Source organism: Callospermophilus lateralis, chromosome 7, assembly GCF_048772815.1.
Source record: "Callospermophilus lateralis isolate mCalLat2 chromosome 7, mCalLat2.hap1, whole genome shotgun sequence".
Lineage (NCBI taxonomy): Eukaryota > Metazoa > Chordata > Mammalia > Rodentia > Sciuridae > Callospermophilus > Callospermophilus lateralis.
Window position 1 is genome coordinate 28,225,638 of NC_135311.1, and position 21,777 is coordinate 28,247,414.

Below are 21,777 nucleotides of genomic sequence, written 5' to 3' on the forward strand. Positions count from 1 at the left end.
CATAAAATGGCTATTAAGAAAGCTCAAATTAAATCTATGCCATATAGTCTATCATTATTCTTCTTTTGCCTCATTTTAAATTTACATTGTACAGTACTGAATTTTACATACCTTTCTTTACAAGCCATCTGAAATTATTTTCTGTAACAAACTCATAAACACAGATTCAACCCTATTTTCTTACACTGCAACCTTAATTCTTAGAATGCTAAAGTCAGAAGGAACTTAAAAAATATTCTGGGCCCATTATTAGCAATTTATAGGTATGAAGTTCAGGCCTGGAGAGGCAATGTGTTCTTATCAAGATCCACACTGCTAGCAAGTAGAACTTAAACTCTAATTGCTCTTCTGAATCCAAAGCAAGTGTTCTTTCTACAGAAATTGCCACCAATAGCCTATCATATACTATAAAATCAATTTCCCATTCTTCTAAACTACTCTCAACAAAGTCTTGGTTAACTTTTAGTTACGCCACCTCCAAATCATTGATATTTAACAAAACCATCTGAAAAGTAAGAAGTAGAGGTCCCAAAATGGAATATGAAATTAGTTAAAAAAATCACAAAAATATAAACAAACTTCTCTGTTGAAGGCATAATCTTCTGTTCATATCCTTAGAGGCAGACACCATAACATTCTTCCCTACCATAGACAATAATGACAATAAACCAAATATAAATTAGGCTACATTACACATATATCTAATGATAGTTTCTCCATCTTAACAAAATACAATACAATTGACACAAAAAAGACAAATATTACATGATTCCACTTATGTGAATTACCTAAAATTCAAAGAGAGGGGTTGAGAGGTGGGAAACACGTAGAGTTTTAAATCAAAATGAAAAAAATTCTGGAGATGGAAGGTATATTTTTTATATACTTAAAAATGATCTAAGTGGTAAATTGGATATTACATATACTTAACATGAAAAAGAAAATTTAAAATACTGAATTTTTAAATTTAAAAAATGGAAAAGACAGAAGTGTGCTTTTATGTTTTCTGTGAATAAAGGAACAGTGGATAAAAGAAACACAATAATTCAGTCTTAAAAGCAATATAAAAGACACATTTACTTGTAACAATTCCTACTCTGATGATAAAATTCACATTGTTCCCCCTACCAAATAGTCCAAGTCAGAGTATTATCCCCCATCCCCAAGGTAACAACAGCATTCAAAGCCCATTCTCTACTTGGAGATATGCCGTAGACCAAAGTGTGCTGGCCATGCTGGGTGGAGAAGGTGGTGAAGGGTGAGAGCTCTTACCTCCCACTGCCCTCTCTACCCGGCACAGCCCCCGCAGCACAGTTTCCAGCAGGACTTCCATGTTGGGCGAGGGACTGCAAGTGTGCCAAAGCCTCTGGTGGTCCTGCTCTGTAATATGTGAAGACGTTTCTGTGAGGTCAGACAGACATATTGGAGACTGTGGGAGGGAAATTTTCTGCCTTTTGGCTATGAAAAAGTAAGCACCAGTATGAACAGAAAAGAAAGAATTGATTGATATGTAAAACAAAGCAACCCAACTTTTCACCCTGCCTCACGAATTTAGAGTAATTTATAGTTCACCTTCATTTCAGGTCTTCAGAATGACTATGAGGGAAATGCTACAAAAAGACCACCAGCTACAATGAATACATTTGTTGGTGCTGCCACAGGATGTTAACTTTTCTGCAGTGCAGTATAATCCTGAGTATCACAAAGAACATTATAAAACATCTTCAAATATATTATTTCCATTTGATCAGAACCTCAGATTATAGCAGGAAGGAATAATTTAGTCCATCTTTAGAGAACAGATGAGTGATATGACTAAAAGCAACCTATGCAAGGTTTCATGGCAAATAGCAGAAAAAGGACAAGAACCCATCACTCCAAACAACTTTCAATCTCATGAGACTTTCAGAGGTTTCTGCACCTTTATCCTAGATGAACAAGGATAAACAGAAAGAACAGGTAACTTCTTGTATTCTAACTACTGGGAATCTCTCTTGCATATAAAAGTCTTTGGGGTTATTCTTTTTTTTTCTTTTTTCTTTTTTTTTAAAGAGAGAGTGAGAGAGGGAGAGAGAGTGAGAGGGAGAGAGGGGGAGAGAGAGAGAGAGAGAGAGAATTTTTAATATTTAGTTTTTAGTTTTCGGCGGACACAACATCTTTGTTTGTATATGGTGTTGAGGATCGAACCCCGGCCGCACGCATGCCAGGCGAGTGCACTACCGCTTGAGCCACATCCCCAGGCTTTGGGGGGTTATTCTGGATACTCTGAATATTAAGGTCAGAGGCAGAGGCTAGGAGCAGACAATTAACCAGGTTGTACAGAATTAATATTCCAGCTGTCAAAGATTTTAAGTTTAGTTAGTGAATAGCTAATATATTTAGATAGTGTATCCCACAGCATATTTTAATATTTGATTATTTCTGCCATCTTATGATTACCACTAGATTTCAGGAAAAGAAAACATTACTACTGGACAAAGACTTTTTACATTTGACCCATTAATAGTTTAGAGCTAGTCAGTGCTGCTTTATTTCACCAACTCTAAGTGACTATTCATATTATTACAAATAATCACCTCTGATACAGAATTTTCTTGTCTTTAATTTGATGTACATCTTTCAATCTTTACTGCATAATAAATGCCATGAAATAAATGAAATAAAAATGTTCAGATACTGGTTTCTTGTTTTAATTTTGTATAAAAATTAAATTCTCCGTATCTACAATATAGGAATGTCTTTCACAACCAGTCCTCAGACTAATTTTTCTGTTAGAAGGCACTTTAAGTACAAAAAGTACTTCTTATTGGCAAACAGAAAATAACTCAGTCACTTCAATAGTAATTTTAATTAAGGTTATCCATGTACTACTGTTTAACATTTGTGCTGATTTTAACCCAGACACTAAGGAGACTGAAGCAGGAGAATCAAAAGTTCAAGGCCATCCACAGTAAATTAATGAGACCTTCTCAAAAATAAAATTTAAAAAAGGGTTTGGGATATAGCTCAATGACAGGCATCCTTGGGTTCAATCTCTAAAACTGAAAAAAAAAAAAAAAAATCTGTCCTGGTGCACACCTGTAATGCCAACTACTCCAGAGATTGAGGCAGGAGGATAAAGAGTTCAAGGCCAGGCTAGGCAACTTAGTAAGACCCTGCCTCAAAATAAAAAGGGCTGGAGGTGTAGCTCAACACATCTAGAGCACTTACCTACATGTACAAAGCCCTGGGTTCAAACCCCAGCACCACACAAAAAGAAAATAACCGCTCTGCACTTACTAGTTCTAAAGTATGTTATCCTCAGCAGAAGTAACTCATAAAAGGCAATGACAAAATTGGGGGGAAACTTTTAAAAGCTATACAAAGATAAGGGAACAAAGACCTTGACCTAGAAGTTACTTCCTTACTGCCTCAAAAACCCTTTTTACTCCCAGATAGCTGGCAGAAAAAACAACATAAATTTCAGACTTCTAGACAACCAACTTTTTGCTCTTGTGATTAAGAGAACAATATAACAAAATATAATGGTCATAGAGCTATGTTGGAGAGCTGTGCCTGTTCAGGTCAGATCTGATTTGTATTATGAAGTCTGAAATAGAACCCAATGATTACCTGGTAGCACTGGTAAATTAAGATAACTTTGTTCTTAAAGCATTACATAGGAAAGGGAAAGGATTCCACAAGCAGTAACACTGAAGGAAATCAGTGCTGCTGAGAGGACTTCGTTGTTATTGTTTAACAACTGAAAAGGGAGAAAAAAATCAAGGGCAGGTTTTTAACTGAAAGGAAAGACTAACTTAAACTTACATGTAACTGCAATACAACAAGAACTTCTGCAACATGAAATTCCAGAACTATGTCATACAGGTTAAACAAATGGAGAAATATATAAAGTGACTAATCAGGCCATGGAAAGCAAAGTCCAAAATAAGTCCCAGTCAAAACAGGAGAATAGTGACCAGGATATAAAAATATAGGACTGCCAGAAGCAGTGGCGCATGCCTGTAATCCCAGAGGCTCAGGAGGTGGAGGCAGGAGGATCATGGATTCAAAGCCAGCCTCAGCAAAAGTGAGACAATAAAAAACCCAGGAAAACCCTCTCTCTTATAAATAAAATACAAAATAGGGCTGGGGATGTGGTTCAGTGATCAAGTGCCCAGGAGTTCAATCTCTGGTACCTCCCCATCCCAGCCCCTGTCCGAAAAAAGAATACAGGGTGAGTAATAACTTAGAATAAACAGGTTTTTTAGTCTAAAAATGTACACGTAACATATGAACATATGTGAACATAAAAAAAAACAAGAAAAGGTTTTTAAAATTTTGTTTCACCTATGATTATAGCACCTTGTGAAAAATAACAGTCTACCAGAAAAAAATAATAAAATGCTATATTGAACTAGAAATTTAGAATCTGAACTGTCCCAAGATGATATCATCATTACCTACTGATGAATAATGGGCATTGGAATTTTCATTCCAGAAAGTGGAATCAATCTAAGCTTGTATTTGTAAGTTTAGGGAGGCCTGTCCATCAAGAAGAATGCATCTCTCTGTCCAATGTTTAATCAGGAGAAGAAGTGGCTATCCACAAAATTACTGTTGCAATCCTTCCTTCCAGGGTGTACTTTTTAAGAAAAAAAAAATATTTTTTAGTTGTTGATGGACACAATATCTTTATTTATTTATTATTTTTTTAATGTGATGTTGGGGACTGAACCCAGTGTTTCACACATACTAGGCAAGTGCTCTACCACTGAGCCACAACCCTAGCCCTCCAGGGTGTATTTATGGTTCAAACTTTAATTTTCTTAATTATGCCAACTTCTTAGATGGTCCAAAAGTCTGGTCACCCAAATTCAGAAACATTATCCATTACAAATCTCTAGCATTCTGGGTTGGGGAGGAGAGTAACTTTTAACTTCTCTGATTAAAAATTGCAATCTCTGTCCAGGCTAGTAGATATGATGTTTCCCCCACATTTTTGGCTCTGTTGTAAGAAAAGATCTTTTATTTCAAAATATTATTTAGTAATTTGAATGCCTAGCTGATAAGAATCATCTTTTGAAAGTTACAGATTACTACTCTACCAGACAAAATTCAATCTTTTCAGATATGTCCAGGTGATTTTGACTCAAATCATACTTGAAAACCGCTGGCTTAAACTGCCTCTCATCTATTCTCAAGGGATGTATATTTAGATAAGTTACTTGAGATGGTATGGTAGGAATGATCTTCAAGCAAATAGAGACTGCTGTCAAGACAGAAAAGTGGAGGACTATTTTTGTTAATAGAAGGACTTAAAAAAAACAAAACCCATCAGATAGACATTCAAATGAAAATACAAAATGCATTTCAAAGTAAAATTAACTTTGGATTATCTATTATTTTAGATTTTCAACAATACCATTCCATTAAACCCAGAGTATAGAAAAACTACAAAAACAGTATTTCACTGGTACTAATTACTAAATGATCCTATATTACAGAAGAATACAGTAAGGAAAGGAAATATTTAAAATGAGTTAGATCTATCAACCCATATTTACATTAAATCAAACACCAATTGAAGCTAATAATTTTTCTTTCAGATCAAGTTTTTCTACATCTAATGAAAACTGTGTCTCATAATACAGCTATACCATCTGCTTAGTTATGATTTTCCAAAAAGAATAAGAAGTTGTTTTTTTTTTTTAAATTCCCACTGAAGGCCCTGAACTGCTATAGCTTGCTTTTTGAAGCAGCTTTGATAACCACCAACCTTCAATGAATAAGGCCACAGCAAAAGATGAAACAGAATCCAATTAAAAATGATTGGACCCCAAAAGGCACTGCTCAAATTACTGATTTGAAATGCTCAAAATGCATTCTCTTCATCTGCCTTTCTCCAATGGTCTGCTCAGTATTTAATGACATTTGCTGTACATTAAACAAAAAAGACCTCTAGGCTAAAGTAAATATAGCTCTATGCCAGCAAAATGCAAATCTGGAGGACAGATTATGACTGCATATTACTTGTACAGACAGGACATATAACCTTCATCCATAAAGTCAAGATTCAACAATACTATTACACCAAGGGAATAGTCTATGAAGGAACACTTCTACCTGAACCCACTCTCAGACAAAGGCGAAGCACACTCAGCAGTGGTAAAAATAAACAGAAGACAATGCTTCCAGAAAAAAGACTGGTTACAAACAGGAGCAAACCTGGACTCTTTACTCACCATTTTAATACTGCTGCCAACTATAACAGATTAAAATCTGTACATATGACAAAGTGGAAAAGTCCAAAAATGCAACAGTTTGGGTAAACGAACTTACTAAGGATTACTACATTTAACATTACTTCAGTAAAACAATGGCAAACAGGGATTTGGCACCACATTTACAAAGTAAAAGCATGCACTGTTAATATACTTTATAGATGTCTCCCAACAAAATAGACCACAGATGGAAAAACAAGGGGCACCTTATATAAAACTCCCTATGACTGAGACAAACAAGCAAGAATATCAAAGTAGTCAATTTAGAGATATGTAGCAGCAAAGTCACTGGTTCTGTTTGGAATTTAGCAATTTACATTTTTAATTAACAGCTGCCCTGGGTGTGTCCATATCCAAGAAGCTGACTTTATCATACTACATCAGCATGTACCTAGTAATTTGGTAATTAGCATAAAACAAGGTTAACTTTCAACCACATAAGCTTAAAGAAAAAAGAGAGCTAGAATCTTATTGCAGACCTCTCCAATGTAATTACCATTTAGAAACCACCATAGTTTACTTTGAACACAACAGTAACCCATATTGCATTCAAAAAAGCTGTATTTATAGCCCCTATAACTGGACAGAATTTTAAGTAATTATTGATGTATATTCTGACCACACCAGGAATTAAAAACAAAGAGTTCCTATTAAGAGGAATATTTTCAAGATAATCTGGTGACATCATATGCATAGTTAAGAGTGTGTTTTAATAAAGATTCTTTTGCAAATAAAGAAGTAACATTTAGTAATGAGTTATTCTCTTGATGAAAAAAACTTCAGAAATGAATTACTGGTGATTTGTTAAGAAGGGGAAAAAAAAAAGTAAGCCACATATTGAAGTTCTGGAATGCAGCACCTCAACTTCAGATCTGCCCTAAAATTTAAGATTATAAAATCCAAGTGATGTCTTGATGATGAAACCATGCTTTACAGCTGTTCCAATTCCAATGTCTGACTTGAGTATCTCATGTCAATTAAAAGTTCCCTAATACAGAAAATTGTGCTAAAGAGTGCTAAGATTCTGCATGCTTCTGCCATTCCCTGGTCCCGTCATGCTTGCAGCTGCCCCATGAGACAGCAAAAGATGTCTGGTCTCAACACTCCATACTGCTGTAGCTAGAAAAGAAGAACATTCTTAATTAGAAAAAATTTACAAAGCCAAGAGATTATACTATAGCACTTTAGCAAAACTGCATGATGTTTTTACCTTTTACTAACATCCACCCTCTTCAATAAAGGCCACATTCCTTTAAGTTGTTTTTAATGATGACATCTGTAACAGCATCAAAAACAAACTGCACATTTTTGGTGTCTGTGGCACAGGTGAAGTGAGTGTAGATCTCCTTGGTATCTTTTCTTCTGTTCAGATCTTCAAACTGGCACTGGATGTAAGCAGCTGCCTCTTCATATGTATTAGAACCTAAAACAGATACTCAATATTATCAGTGCAAATTATAACAGCTGAACTCAATTAAGTCAGGCCATCCATTTCCTTATGAAAAAAGGGAACATGATGCAACAGAATTTTATATCTCTTCACTATATTCTTCATTGGTGCAATCTCCCATTGAAACTAAAATAAAATAATCACAAAGACTGAGGAAAATAACAAATTTTTATATCCCCTTTCTTTAGATATTTCAGCTGAAAAAAATCTAGAAAGTATAAAAGGAAACAAGGGAAGTAGAAGGGTGCATTTCTAGAAAATACAATTGTTGAAAAGGTCAAAGAGAGCCTGTGCTACTTGGAAAGATCTTGAAATGAACAATTCAAAAGGATAAGGCATACTTCTTTTCAAAATCATCCCAGTTTTAAGAGGGCTTAGCCTCAGAGTTTTATTTTTTTAATATATATTATTTTGGTTGTCCAGGGACCTTTATTTTATAATTTATTTATATGTGGTGCTGAGAATTGAACTCAGTGCATCACCCATGCTAGGCAAGTGCTCTACTACTGAGCCACAACTCCAACCCCCACCCCCCGTTTTTTAATATTTAATTTTCAGTTGTAGTTGGACGCAATACCTTTATTTTATTTATTTTTATGTAGTGCTGAGGATCGAACCCAGGGCCTCTGGGGTCAGGGATGTTGAGTAAATGAGTACTAGGCAAGTGCTCTACTGCTCAGCCACAATCCCAGCCCCTAGCCTCAGAATGTTAAAAGTAATAATTTAAACAACCAAAGGGATAAACCAACAGGTGCAAAAGGTAAGGGGATCCCAATTATACACATTAAAAAGGTGAATTTTATAGTTTCTGAATTATATTTTAATAAAGCTGTTATTTTTAGGAGGGATCAGAAAACCACAAGTAAACCCTGTTTTCAGTAACATCTATAACTTTTTCTTTTTTTGGTATAGGGGATTGAACCCAGGGCACTTAACCTCTAAGCTACATCCCTAAGCCCTTTTTATATTTTATTTAGAGACAGGGCCTTGCTAGATTGCTTAGTGCCTCACTAAGATGCTGAGGCTGGCTTTGAACTCAAGATATTCACGTCTCAGCCTCCCAAGCTGCTAGGATTACAGGCATGTGCCAAAATATTTGCCTTTTACACCATCCTGTGCCCTTTATGGAGATAGTAAAAATAGTTTTTTAAATCGGCTGCAAGGTCAGGGAAACTCAACAAAGCCATTACACACTTTTATTCCACTAAACCAGAGGTTGTTTTCAATGACATCAAGCATGACCAAAAGTATCAACCACCAAGAATACAAAGAAAATTTGATAACAAAGAAGAATTTATCAAAGAAAGAAAAATTAAAGAAAATATTTAAAGAACCGGAGGAAGACAACTTTGTAAATGTCTATTGTAGGTTTCTTGAACTCTGTAGGAAACCCACAGTAAATTAAAGGACACAAATGAGTGACAAGTAAATTATATTCGTCAAAATGGGTAACTGGTAAATCAGGACTAGGAAACCCACAGTAAATTAAAGGACACAAATGAGTGACATGTGAATCATATTCAGTCAAAATGGGTAACTGGTAAATCAGGACTATGAGAATCTTTTTTTTTTTTTTTTTTTTTTTTGGTACTAGGAATTTAGCTCTGGGGCAGTTGACCACTGAGCTGAATCCCCAGCCCTTTTCTGTATTTTATTTAGAGACAGGGTCTCACTGAGTTGCTTAGCACCTTGCTTTTTGCTGAGGCTGGCTTTGAACTCATGTTCCTTCTGCCTCAGCCTCCTGAGCTGTTGGGATTACAAGCACCACCATGCTCAGCAGAACTGTGAGAATCTTTAATGAAATCAAAGGAAATTAGGATTGTTAAATTCACAACAACAAAACGGATATGATAATGAAGGCTCTTTGCCTTGGTGAAGTCTCCCAGAGGCCCTTCATAATTAATACTAACCCCGTTACTTCAGTATGATTTCTCTTCCCATCCTAAAAACTTGGCTCCTTTCTATAAACTCATCTAATTCTCACCTCCCTCTGTTCCTTACTCTGAACAGATGTCAATTCCTATTTTCTTGAGAAAATAGAGGCCCTGAGATTTAAAGTATACCTCAACTTTTTAGCCTATTACCTAGTTTTAAAAGTTACCAATATCTGCTATCTGGATTTAGAGATGACTTTCCTTCTGTCCAAAAACCAATGACTCTGCCAGGTGAGGTAACACATGCATGTAATCCTAGCAGCTCAAGAGGCTGACTCAGGAGGATCACTAGTTTAAGGCCAACCTCAGCAACTTAGTGAGGCCATAAGCAACTCAATGGGACTCTGTCCCAACATAAAATACAAATAGGTCTGGGAATGTGGTTCAGTGGTTAAGCACCTATGGGTTCAATCCCCAATACCAAAACAAAAAGACTACTTACACATTTTGTTTTTTACACATTTTATCAAGGAAAATTCACCCAACATAACAATTTTAAAGCATACAATTTCATATCATTTGATATATTCATAATGTTATACTATCATTCTTCTAATGTTTCAAAACTTGTTTTTACCTTCCAGAGAAACGCCCTGTTCCCATTAAGTAATCACTCCTCATGCTATCCATATCTCCTCCCCTGGTAAACACCTACATGCTTTCTATCTCTATGAATTTAACTATTTTAGATATTCTACATAAGAGGAATTCACATAATATGTGATCTTTTATGTTTGGCTTCTTTTACTTGGTATATTTTTGACATATATCCAAGATGGAGCAACTATCAGTACTTTGTTCCCTTCTATGGCTAAATCACATTCATTGTATGTATATGCCACACTTGTTTATCAATCCATCCTTCTTAGACTCTTAATTCCTTCTTTTCCCACCTAATTTCACTAACTGCACAAAGGAAATTAGGATTGTCAAATTCACAACAACAAAATGGATACATACACACACACACACACACACACACACACACACATATATAAAAATATAAGACTAACTCAACTTCTTCCAAAGTTCCTAGGCCACCTAATACACATCTCCATCTGGATGTTCCACAGATATTTCAAAATAACTATCCTAAATATGAATTCAGAACATAGCACATATATCCAATTGAGACAGAAATATGGGTTCCTTTAACTCTTCCCATTTCTTCACCCTTGCCATACCCTTTCCCTTTCTTATAGAAAGCACTTATAGTGTTTCAGCTAACAAGAGTTCTCTCCTGGGAATACCTGACTCTGACATCCAAGTTTCACAGTGGTGAAGCCCTGGTAGTCATGTTTGTACCACCCACCTCCAATGACTAGCCCATAGATTTTAGCCTGATTGAACTATGGCCAGAATTTCTATCTCAGGAATTCAAACTTAAGGCCAAGCAATCCCAACCCAACCTTTCTAATGGGAGAAGAAACAAAAACTCAGGCAAGGCCATCTTTTATTGTAAAACTAAGTAAAACAAAAAGTAGATAAATAGAGAAAGAGAAGAATAAAGAAGAAACGCAGGAAGGAAACAGATAAGGACAAAGAGTACTTCCAGCATACCTAACAGCTTTATATTTCCTAGTTCCAATTCCATTCAAAGACCTATCTGTATTCTTGGCCTTGGCTTATATGAGCGATCCCTGGGTCCTCACCAAAAGTTTTTATCTACATTCTGGCAAAGTTCTTCCTAATTCAATTCCCCTATTAGCTATATTTATTATCATTTATTGCATAGTTTTTCTAAAGCAGTATTTATGCTACCTTATGCATCCCAGTTAAAATCTTCCAACTGTTCTTCACTGTCTTTCCATGAGCTCATTCCTGACGATCTAACTACTGCTTTCCTACCACTTTAAATTCCTATAATAACACAAGGTTCCAGAACAAGTCCTGTCATTTTTGTAACCTCCATATTGCCAAATATACTATTTCCTTTTTAAAAAATGCTTTTATTCCTGTCTGCCTGATGACTTCTAATTCATCTTCTTAACAGCTCATGCAAGTGCCATTCTTCTAAGAAAAGACTATGCTGACTTCATAGGAGGGAACCATTTCTTTCTTTCTTTCTACTTCTATCAATGCACATTTTACACTACAATAAAATTATGTTTCTCTTTATCAATGCACATTTTACACTACAATAAAATTATGTTTCTCTTTCTAAAACCAGATTGAGTTTCTTGAACACAATGCATCTTATCTTTGTGAACATATACCAAATTTTAATATTTATCCTTGTTTACTCTCCTCAAAAAATGAGGTTAGAAAGTTAAGGTGAACATAGAAAACCTGATTATGTCAATAGTACTCAACTTAAGGGATTTTTTTTTTTTTTAAGTATTTATTTTTTAGTTATCGGCGGACCCAACATCTTTGTTTGTATGTGGTGCTGAGGATCGAACCCAGGCTAAGCAAGCACTCTACCACTGAGCCACAACCCCAGCTCCTAGGGGATCTTAATCATTGTGCTTAATGCTGATACCAATACTAGTGAATACTCTCCCTAAGGGCATATATGAAACATTTAAAACAAAAAACAGGCAGGTATGGTGGCACATGCATGTAATCCCAGCTATTTAGGAGGCTGACGCAGGAGGACTGAAAGTTCAAGGCCAGCTTAGGCAATTTAGCAAGACCCTAAACAACTCAGCAAGGCCCCACGTCAAAATAAAAAAAAAAAAAAAGAGGGCTAGGGATGTAGCTCAGTAGTAAAGCCCTCTGGCTTCAATCCTCAGTACCACAAAAACAAATAAACAAACACCCACAACAAAAGCTGGTAGGATGAATGTTACTGAAGTATTGACCTAAGATATGTACATCCAATAAAATCTTTCATGAACCCGTACCTGTATATTCTGGATAACAGATAGTTAATGAACTCCTCTTTATTTTTTCTTCAAAAAGGTCTTTCTTGTTAAGGAAGAGAATGATTGAAGTGTCTGTAAACCATTTGTTGTTACAAATGCTGTCGAATAATTTCATGCTTTCATGCATTCGGTTCTGAAAAACAATCAAAGGTTGATAAATCAAACCAGGATGGTGATGCATGCCTGTAATCCCAGCTACTAGGGATTGGCTTAAGCAGGAGGACTAAAAAGATGGGGACTGGCTTAATCAGGAGGACTGAAAGCCAAGGCCAGCCTCAATAACACAGCAAGACCCTATCCCAAAATGAGGACTGGCTCTAGCTCAGTGGTTCCTTCAACACAGAACTTATAACCAAAATGAAAAATATGAAGGGGTGGGGATGTAGCTCAGTGGTAAAAGCTCAGTGGTAAATCACCCCTGGGTTCAATTTCCAGTACCCCAAAAAGAAGAATAGGTCAGGAGCAAAAAAGAGGATTAAAAAGTGGATTAATTTAATAAAAACCCAGACCAACAGGTTTTAAAGCAGTGAAAGGGATTCATGGAAATATGTCAGGCACTAATAACAAAGTTGATTCAGTCCTCATTTTTATAATTATTGGTGAGAAGATGGACAAACCAAGAAATCCATTTATCCCTGTCCACATACTCAATGAGGGCTATTACATCTTTTTAAGAGATGTAATAATTAATTTTGAAAATCTACTCTCACTGACACACAGAAAAACTAAGGATCTTAAGTTTTGCTTTAGTGAACAAATGGATACACTCAGTTATTTTGGGAGTTACTTTCCATTTCCTGACTGCATCAGACAGGCTTTTAACCAGAAGCTTCAACATACCATCTCCTCATCCTCAGCCAGAACAAGGTCATAATCACTGAGGGCCACACAGAAGATAATTGCTGTTACCCCCTCAAAACAGTGAATCCACTTTTTTCGTTCTGATCTTTGGCCACCTACATCAAACATCCTGAGCAAGGAGAAAAAAAGCACAAATTCAACAAGATCACATTTATACAACCCCTAAACTGTAATGATTAAAAATCTTTCCATTATTACATATTCAAAATCTCACTTGTAATAGAAAAGACAAACAAGGAGGAGATAAAATGTAGTCAAAATAATTATCTGTGACTAAAAGTTAAAAAGAGCAAAATGAGAAAATACAATTTAGGAATAATTTAAACTCTCATTTAGATAGATAGTTGAGGTTCTTCCCTATAAAATCTTTTATTGGACATGCCAAAAGTCAGCAGAATAAGCACAGAAATGAATTAAAGGAAAGAGAGGACAAAGAAAGGAAAAAATGAAGAGCTGAATAATACAGCTTAAGATAATAGCAATCATAATAAAACCAGTATTTATTGAGTGTTTACCATTGTGCCAGACACTACCCTAGACATCTTAAAAACATTTACTCACTTTACTCTCCTAACATCCCAAAAGTACTATTGTTATCAACCTCATTTTACACATGAAGGAATTGATATGTCATAATTTTCTCAAAAGCACACTACTATAAAGATGGGGACTGGGGAACCAGACTCAAGCACTCTAAAGAATTCTAGCATCTATACTCATCCATCCCACCACCCTGCCTCTCAGAATGATTTGTCTCTAAGTCTCCAACTTGTATTCTGCTTTCCAACATCTTCCTACTGATTCACAAGTTAGTTTTCCCTGTGTTAAGTCAAAATATTTGAGAGAAAAATTATGAAAAAAAACCAATAAATTATATTTTATGGTGGGACAAAGAACCCGGTATTTTTTAAAACTCTTTAACCAGTTATTTCCTAGCTCCAAGTCTTTCTTGAACCTAATTAATAATAACATGAAGTTTCAATTATTCAACTACTTTGTTTCACCACAGATTAGTTTTAATCCACCACTCTCTAGTAAAGTGCTGAATTTCTGTGAATAGTGTCCTCACCTATTTATTATAATGCCAGGGTCACCTACACTCAGCAATGTCTTTTAGCTGCCACCTGGATCTGATAAGGTATGCATGTATATAGATAAATAAAACTCTTAAAATCTATATTTGATAACAATGATAACAACTTTGTAGGCTAAACTCTGCTATACTGGTTTATTGTATCAGATCTACAATATCTAAGGACCTAAATTTCCAGGATTATTTACCCCTCAGAGATCGAAAGATATAAGATAGAGTTGGTGTTTTCTTGATATACATTTGAAAGGGAATATTCATCTTATTTGTGACCAACCCTTCTTTTGGTTGATCTTGCATAGTTCTTTTGGCGGGGAAGGTACAAGGGATTGAACTTAGGGGCACTTGGCCACTAAGCCACATGCCCAGCCCTATTTTGTATTTTATTTAGATACAGGGTCTCACTGAGTTGCTTAGTGCCTTGCTTTTGCTGACGCTAGCTTTGAAATCGCAATCCTCCTGCCTCAGCCTCCCAAGCTGCTGGGATTACAGGCGTGCACCACCGCGCCTGGCTCTTGCACAGTTCTTCATTCAACTTTGGTCATGCATGACACCTGAAATGATGCAATATACAAGCTGACTTTAACAAAGGGTCAGATCACAGGTTGTAGGAAGGTTAATACCACATATTTCACCATGGAACTCTTTCAAGGGGAGACCAGTGCACGAATAATTCCAGTTTACTCCCACATTTTCTTCCATAAAGTCCATAAATCTGGTAGAACACTGTGAAGTTCCAAGGTGGGCTTTTAGTACATATTAACATTTACAATATCATTCACTGACAGATCAACATTTTATAAACATTACCTCATAACTGAGAGGCAAGTAAGCAATTACACAATGCCTTGCATATGGTAGATGCTCAATAAATGTTTGAATAAATGGATAGTGGTTTTGCCTAGAGAGAAGAGGAAAAGGAAGAAATGATAGTACTTCATAACAAGATATCTCTACATGCCAATAATAAAGTGGTGTGGCACTTTTTCAATCTGCTACTGATCCAATAGACAGGATTTACTTAACTAAAGAACAATCTATGACATCAACAAAAGTTTCCCACACTAAACAAATAATGGTCAAAACACTTAATTATAAAAAATTGCTAATTTTATAGTACACAAAGAGACATCTCATTCCTATGGTTTCACTAGCTATTCCATGTGGTTTTTGCTGCTCTTGTTAAATAAATTCATCAGAATGATAAGTAGCCAATCTATTCTAAAAACATTCAGCTTAACTATTAATATACTGCAGCAGATTTTAAATCTGTTTGGTGTATTACAATTTCAAGACCACAACTGGTATCCAGTAATACATAACTATCTATGGATTTCACACATTCTGGAAGGGAACTATTTCAAAGAAAAGAAAACTAAAAGGATCTGTGGCAGTAGTTATTTACCTTTGTACAGAATAATGGTATCCCATTCTACCTATAAGCATAAAGAAACCAAAAAGTACATCATGTATCAAAGGGGAAAAATTCACTCCTAATCTCAAAGGTCACAAAAACAGAAAATGGGAACCAAAGAGACTGTTTTATTATTTATAAAAGACCATTAACACAGAGACAAGCTGCGGCTTGTCTTAGAATTAATTACCAATTCTATAAGAAAATTCTTTGTTTTAGAATACTAGAATTTACTCTCTAAAACAATCAAATCACTGTTTATGTCATTATATTGCCCCCAAAGACCTATTCACTCAAGCTCATTTTCCTTTCTGTACTATACTAAGAACTTAGTTGATAATTCTAGGCACACATCAATCCAAGACCCATCACAATATTAGATCCATCTCCTTAAAGTAAAATGGAAACCAGTAAGAAAGGAATGACACTGTTATTTCAAATTTAATATAAAAATGGCAGAACGAAACCACATAACTAATCAGAAAGTTATGTCCATTTAGTATTTTTATCATTCTAAAGATTCAATGTCTGTTTTCAAGACTAACAAAAAGTAGCTAAAGAGAATAAAATTAAAAGTAATACATATTGGTAATCACATGATTGATTCTATTGGTAGGTGAACTATTAGTTTCCTCCAAATGCATCAAATATTTTATTCTACTTGGAGAAAAAAAGAAATGTTTGGGCTCCCATTAGTTAAAATATTCAGATAATGGCTGATAATATGATAAGTTTCTAAACAAAGGAATATTGCCTAGACAAATCTTAGAGCTTACTTAATGTAAGAAAGGTTAATGTTTGTGTTAGGCTTATTTAGCAAAAAGGCTAATAATTACTTGAAGTATAAATCTTTGAAGGTGAAATGTGTTTCCACAATGCCTGTGGTCTTCACTCTTGTCCGAAGAACATCTTGCTGAGTTGGAATGTAGTTGTTTTGGGATATTCTATCCAGATCATTTAGGTAACTAAAAAATAAATACATTTATTTTTACCTGATGAAGCCAATCATGTGTATAGCAAGTCAACAGACTAAATAATTCGTTGCCAAAAGTAGATTCTGAACCTGTTACTAAAGTAGCAAAACAAAATCAGATCTTCAGTATATGGAATATTAATCAGGAAAACTATAAACCTAGCATAGGACATTTAAAGTAGGTTATGCATACACTAACAAAAGTGGTTTTAATTCTACAGAATTACACTGTGAAGGCCAATTTAAAAAACAACATGACAATGTTATTCAAGAAAATTTCTGAAGTTTACAGTAGAAAAACCAAAGTTGTCAGACATTTAAGCCTAATAGGTTATTTGCATGTTTAACCTCTTGATGGAACATTAGAGAATGGCATTTGAATGATGAAAACTATAGTAAGAATGAATATTTCCTGTTTTAATTCAGGAAGCAGGATATTAAATTTGTCGGGATTGTTTTCAAACCAAGGGCCTCCTGCATATTAGCGCTTTACCACTAGAAAACAGCTGCTAGCCTGTTTTTGTTTTTTTTTTAAACTTAAGTCAAAAACAAATTATAAAAAAAAAATTAATTTTGTTCAGTGGAATAACTAAAAGATTGCTTCAAAGCCAAATTCTCCCCAACAGCTCTGGAGACTGAGGCAGGTGGACTGGGAGTTCAAAGCCAGCCTCAGCAACTCAGTGAGACCTTTTGTCTAAATAAAATACAAAATAGGGCTGGAGATGTGGCTCAGTGGCTGAGTGCGCCTTAGTTCAATCCCAGTGGTGGTAGTGGGCAGGGGGACACAAAGCCAAATTCTCCACCGATTTCCAGGCTGAAAAACTGAAGAACATGTGGCACCTATATAACTGAATCATTAAAGATCTTCTATGTAACCAAATATTACCATTAATGTTAAAGAGTCAAGCTTAGATGAACAATTATGGAGGGAAAAACCCAACTTTGTAAATCACATGTAGTTTGAAGATCCAGAGCTTACTGAATCTATGAAAGAAATAAGCAATTAAAATCTACCCCTATGTCAAGATCATTGTACTGTCATGTGTAACTAAATGAAACAAATAAAAAAAAAAAAAAAAAGAAAGAAAAAAATCTATCCCTGATGACCATGGGAGAATTATTTAAATTAATATCTTTAACTAAAAAATGTTATTAAAAGGTGGGCAAGAATCCTGAAATATTTCCAAAGTCATAAGCAAGCTTCTCAAACATCATTTAATTTCTTATAACAATATATGATAAAATAAAAATGGGGAAAGTAGGAAAATATAATAATGGAGGAATTACCTAATGTTTAAATGCTTTTATCTAGTACAGAGAAGGACACAGATATCAAGTACTCAACACGTTCCCCCAAAAAGTTTAATGAAAAAAACCAATAAATATAGATCTTAAAACAAATGTGTACAGGGTCAAAATGGTATGACATATAATAGTGCAACCTAAGTATTAATTACCAATTTTCTAAAACTAATATTAAGAAAATTTCCTTAAAAACTTCATTTTATGACTCAATGTTTTCTTTCTATAATAAAGTCTATTATTGTAATCTGGCAAAAGATTTGTAAGTGGTGATTAGTACCAGAGAAATCATAGCATGCAGACCATACACAGACAACTGGCTGCATGAAAAGGAGTGTCACAATTCTAATTTACCCCTCTAGCTGCTATCAGTGTCAAGCCTTTATGCACAGGGAACTTACTAGATAGAGCTGGAAGAGATCCAGGACTCAGCTACACTGGATGTCTCTCCTTTGCTTGCTTGTTATAAATATACCATGAAGCTAATTTTGTGGTGCCAAATCTCCCATTTATATTCCATGAGGGAACTCTTTTCTCCAAATCACATAAATGACCAAGTCCTCTATAATCCTAAATTGAGATATAATGTTTAATAAAGGATCCTATAAACTTCTAAGAGCTTCTATTACTTAAACATTTCCTTAGGGATGGGCACTGAACTTTCTCTAGGGCCATGATGTTTGTTCTGTTATGGTTTCACACAGCAAAATTACTTACTATGAAGCAGAATCATTAAGCTGGTACTCCCTGGACCTGCTGAAGCACGCTTGTACCCCACCATCTCGCCATAACCGTTTAATCACTCCTGCTAATTCTGAAGTCATTACTCCTTCTTCAGCACTGCCAGCTAAAACAAATAACTGCCGAGCATCATCCTGAAGAAAGCAGGAAAGAGAGACAGATGATTCTCCATTCTTTAAAACTTGATTATTGTCTCATTAAACACACATACACACATACACACACACAGAGTCATACTTTAGAGGTGTTACAAAGACCTTTCTTAGCAAGGTACCATGGGAGAATTTATTAATTCTTTTCCCATTCTCACTCTACTACAGTCTTAAGTCCAGAACTGAGCTGAGGAATGATTTTATTGCTCCCTATTTCTCCTCACCATACCACCCTTCTCAGAAAAATAACCATTTTGGTTACTCATGATTACTGAAAGAAAATGGCATGCCCATTCTATTAAGGGAAGCCTACAATTAAAAATAGAAATGAAAAGACTAGCACATTGGGGCTGGAATTGTAGCTCTGTGGTACAGTGCTCGCCTAGCATGCATGAGGCACTGGGTTTGACACTCAGCACCACATAAAAATAAAATAAAGACATTGTGTCCACCTAAAATTAAAAAATAAATATTTTTTTTAAAAAAGACTAGCACATTAAGAGGTTAAGTTTAATAAGTTCTTAGTCAAACTAACCAAAAGAAAAAAGAGAAAAAGTTCAAATTAATAAAATTAGAGATGAATAAAGAAAAATCATCAGACATCATAGATATCCTGTAGATTAGGGACTACCATGAAAACATATTCTAATTTTGGAAAACCTAAAAGAAAAGGATATTTCTAGACAAATACAATCTGCCAAAACTGAATCAAGAGGATACAGAAAACCTAAACAGACCAATAACTTATAATGAGATAGAAGCAGTAATAAAAAGCTTTCCAAAAAAAAAGCCCTAAACCAGATGGATTCTCAGCAAAATTCTCCCAAACCTTTAAAGAACTAATACCTATACTCCTCAGATTATTCCATGAAATAGAAAGGGATAAAACATTTCCATATTCATTCTATAAAGCCAGTATCATATTATACCAAACCAGATAAGGATACATAAAGGAAAGAAAACTACACACCAATATCTCTGATGAACTTGATTCAAAAATACTTAACAAAACATTAGCAAATTGTGTTCAACAACATAAGAATATCGCATATCACAACCAACTTGTTCTTATTCCAGAGATGCAAGGATAGTTTAATATACAAGGATCAATAAATGTAATTTATCACATAAAAAGAAGTAAGGTCATAAATCACTTAGCTCAATAAAGGCAGGGAAGGCTTTATTTACTTATCAGCACCCAATCCTGAGAAAAACACTGAAGAAACTAGGGATAGAAGGAACCTAACTCAACACCATAAAGCTAACCTCACAATAAATGGGGAAAAAGAAAGCATTTCCTTTAAAATCTGGAACAAGGCAAGGATGTCTATCCTCACCACTCCTATTTAATATAGTGCTAAAAATTCTATCCAGAGCAACTAGGCAAAAGAAGGAAATAAAAGGGATAAAAAATACGAAAGGAAGAAGTCAAATCATCACTGTTTTCAAAAGATATGACCTTATACCTAGAAGATCTAAAAAAAAACTCTACCAAAAGACTGCTAGAGCTAATAAAAAAATTTGGCAAAGTAGCATATTACAAAATCAACACATAAAAATAAATAGCTTTCCCGTATACCAACAATGAATCTGCTAAGAAAGAAATCAGGAAAACAATTCCAGAGCCCTAATTTCCAGAATATACAAAGAACTCAAAAAATTAAACAATAAGATAACAAATAACCCAATCAACAAATGGGCCAAGGACCTGAACAGACACTTCTCAGAAGAAGACATACAGTCAATTAATAAGTACATGAAAAAATGCTCACCTTCTCTAGCAGTCAGAGAAATGCAAATCAAAACCACCCTAAGATACCATCTCACTCCAGTAAGATTGGCAGCCATTAGGAAGTCAAACAACAATAAGTGCTGGCGAGGATGTGGGGAAAAGGGTACACTTGTACATTGCTGGTGGGACTGCAAAAGGGTGCAGCCAATATGGAAAGCAGTATGGAGATTCCTGGGAAAGCTGGGAATGGAACCACCATTTGACCCAGCTATCGCCCTCCTCGGACTATTCCCTGAGGACCTTAAAAGAGCATGCTATAGGGATACTGCCACATCCATGTTCATAGCAGCACAATTCACAATAGCCAGACTGTGGAACCAACCCAGATGCCCTTCAATAGATGAATGGATAAAAAAAATGTGGCATCTATACACAATGGAGTATTATGCAGCAATAAAAAATGACAAAATCATTGAATTTTCAGGGAAGTGGATGGCATTAGAGCAGATTATACTAAGTGAAGCTAGCCAATCCTTAAAAAACAAATGCCAAATGTCTTCTTTGATTTAAGGAGAGCAACTAAGAACTGAACAGAGGAAAAGAGCATGAGGAAAATATTAACATTAAACTGAGACGAGTGATAGGAGGGAAAGGGAGAGAGAAGGGAAAGTGCATGGAAACGGAAGGACACCCTCATTTCTATACGAAATCACATATACAAGGTTGTGAGGGGAAAGGGGGGGAAGGGAGAGAATGGAACAACAACAGATGAGATAGAGAGGGAAGATGAGAGGGGAGGGGAGGGGGGATAGTAGGGGATAGGAAAGTCAGCAGAATACAACAGTCACTAATATGGTATTATGTAAGCATTGTGAATGTGTAACTGATATGATTCTGCAATCTGTATTTGGGGTAAAAATGGAAATGCATAACTCATTTAAATCAAATGTATGGAAGATGAAAAAATAAAAAAATAATAAAAAAAAAAAAAAAAAAAA

The 21,777-nt window shown here is 35.3% G+C and overlaps 1 protein-coding gene across 1 annotated transcript in view; it reads right to left on the reverse strand.

Annotated features, from left to right (window-relative positions):
• Positions 1–1,059: 1,059 nt before the first annotated feature.
• Positions 1,060–21,777, reverse strand: part of Gnai3 (G protein subunit alpha i3) — a 48,486-nt gene continuing 27,768 nt past the window's right edge. Inside the window, exons 4-9 of the mRNA XM_076863096.1 lie at positions 18,872–19,029; positions 16,716–16,844; positions 13,355–13,484; positions 12,494–12,647; positions 7,474–7,686; positions 1,060–7,382 (exon numbers count right to left, since the gene is read on the reverse strand). Coding sequence (XP_076719211.1) covers positions 7,496–7,686; positions 12,494–12,647; positions 13,355–13,484; positions 16,716–16,844; positions 18,872–19,029 — 762 coding nt within the window. The 3' untranslated portion in view covers positions 1,060–7,382; positions 7,474–7,495. The remainder of the gene's footprint in view (positions 7,383–7,473; positions 7,687–12,493; positions 12,648–13,354; positions 13,485–16,715; positions 16,845–18,871; positions 19,030–21,777) is intronic.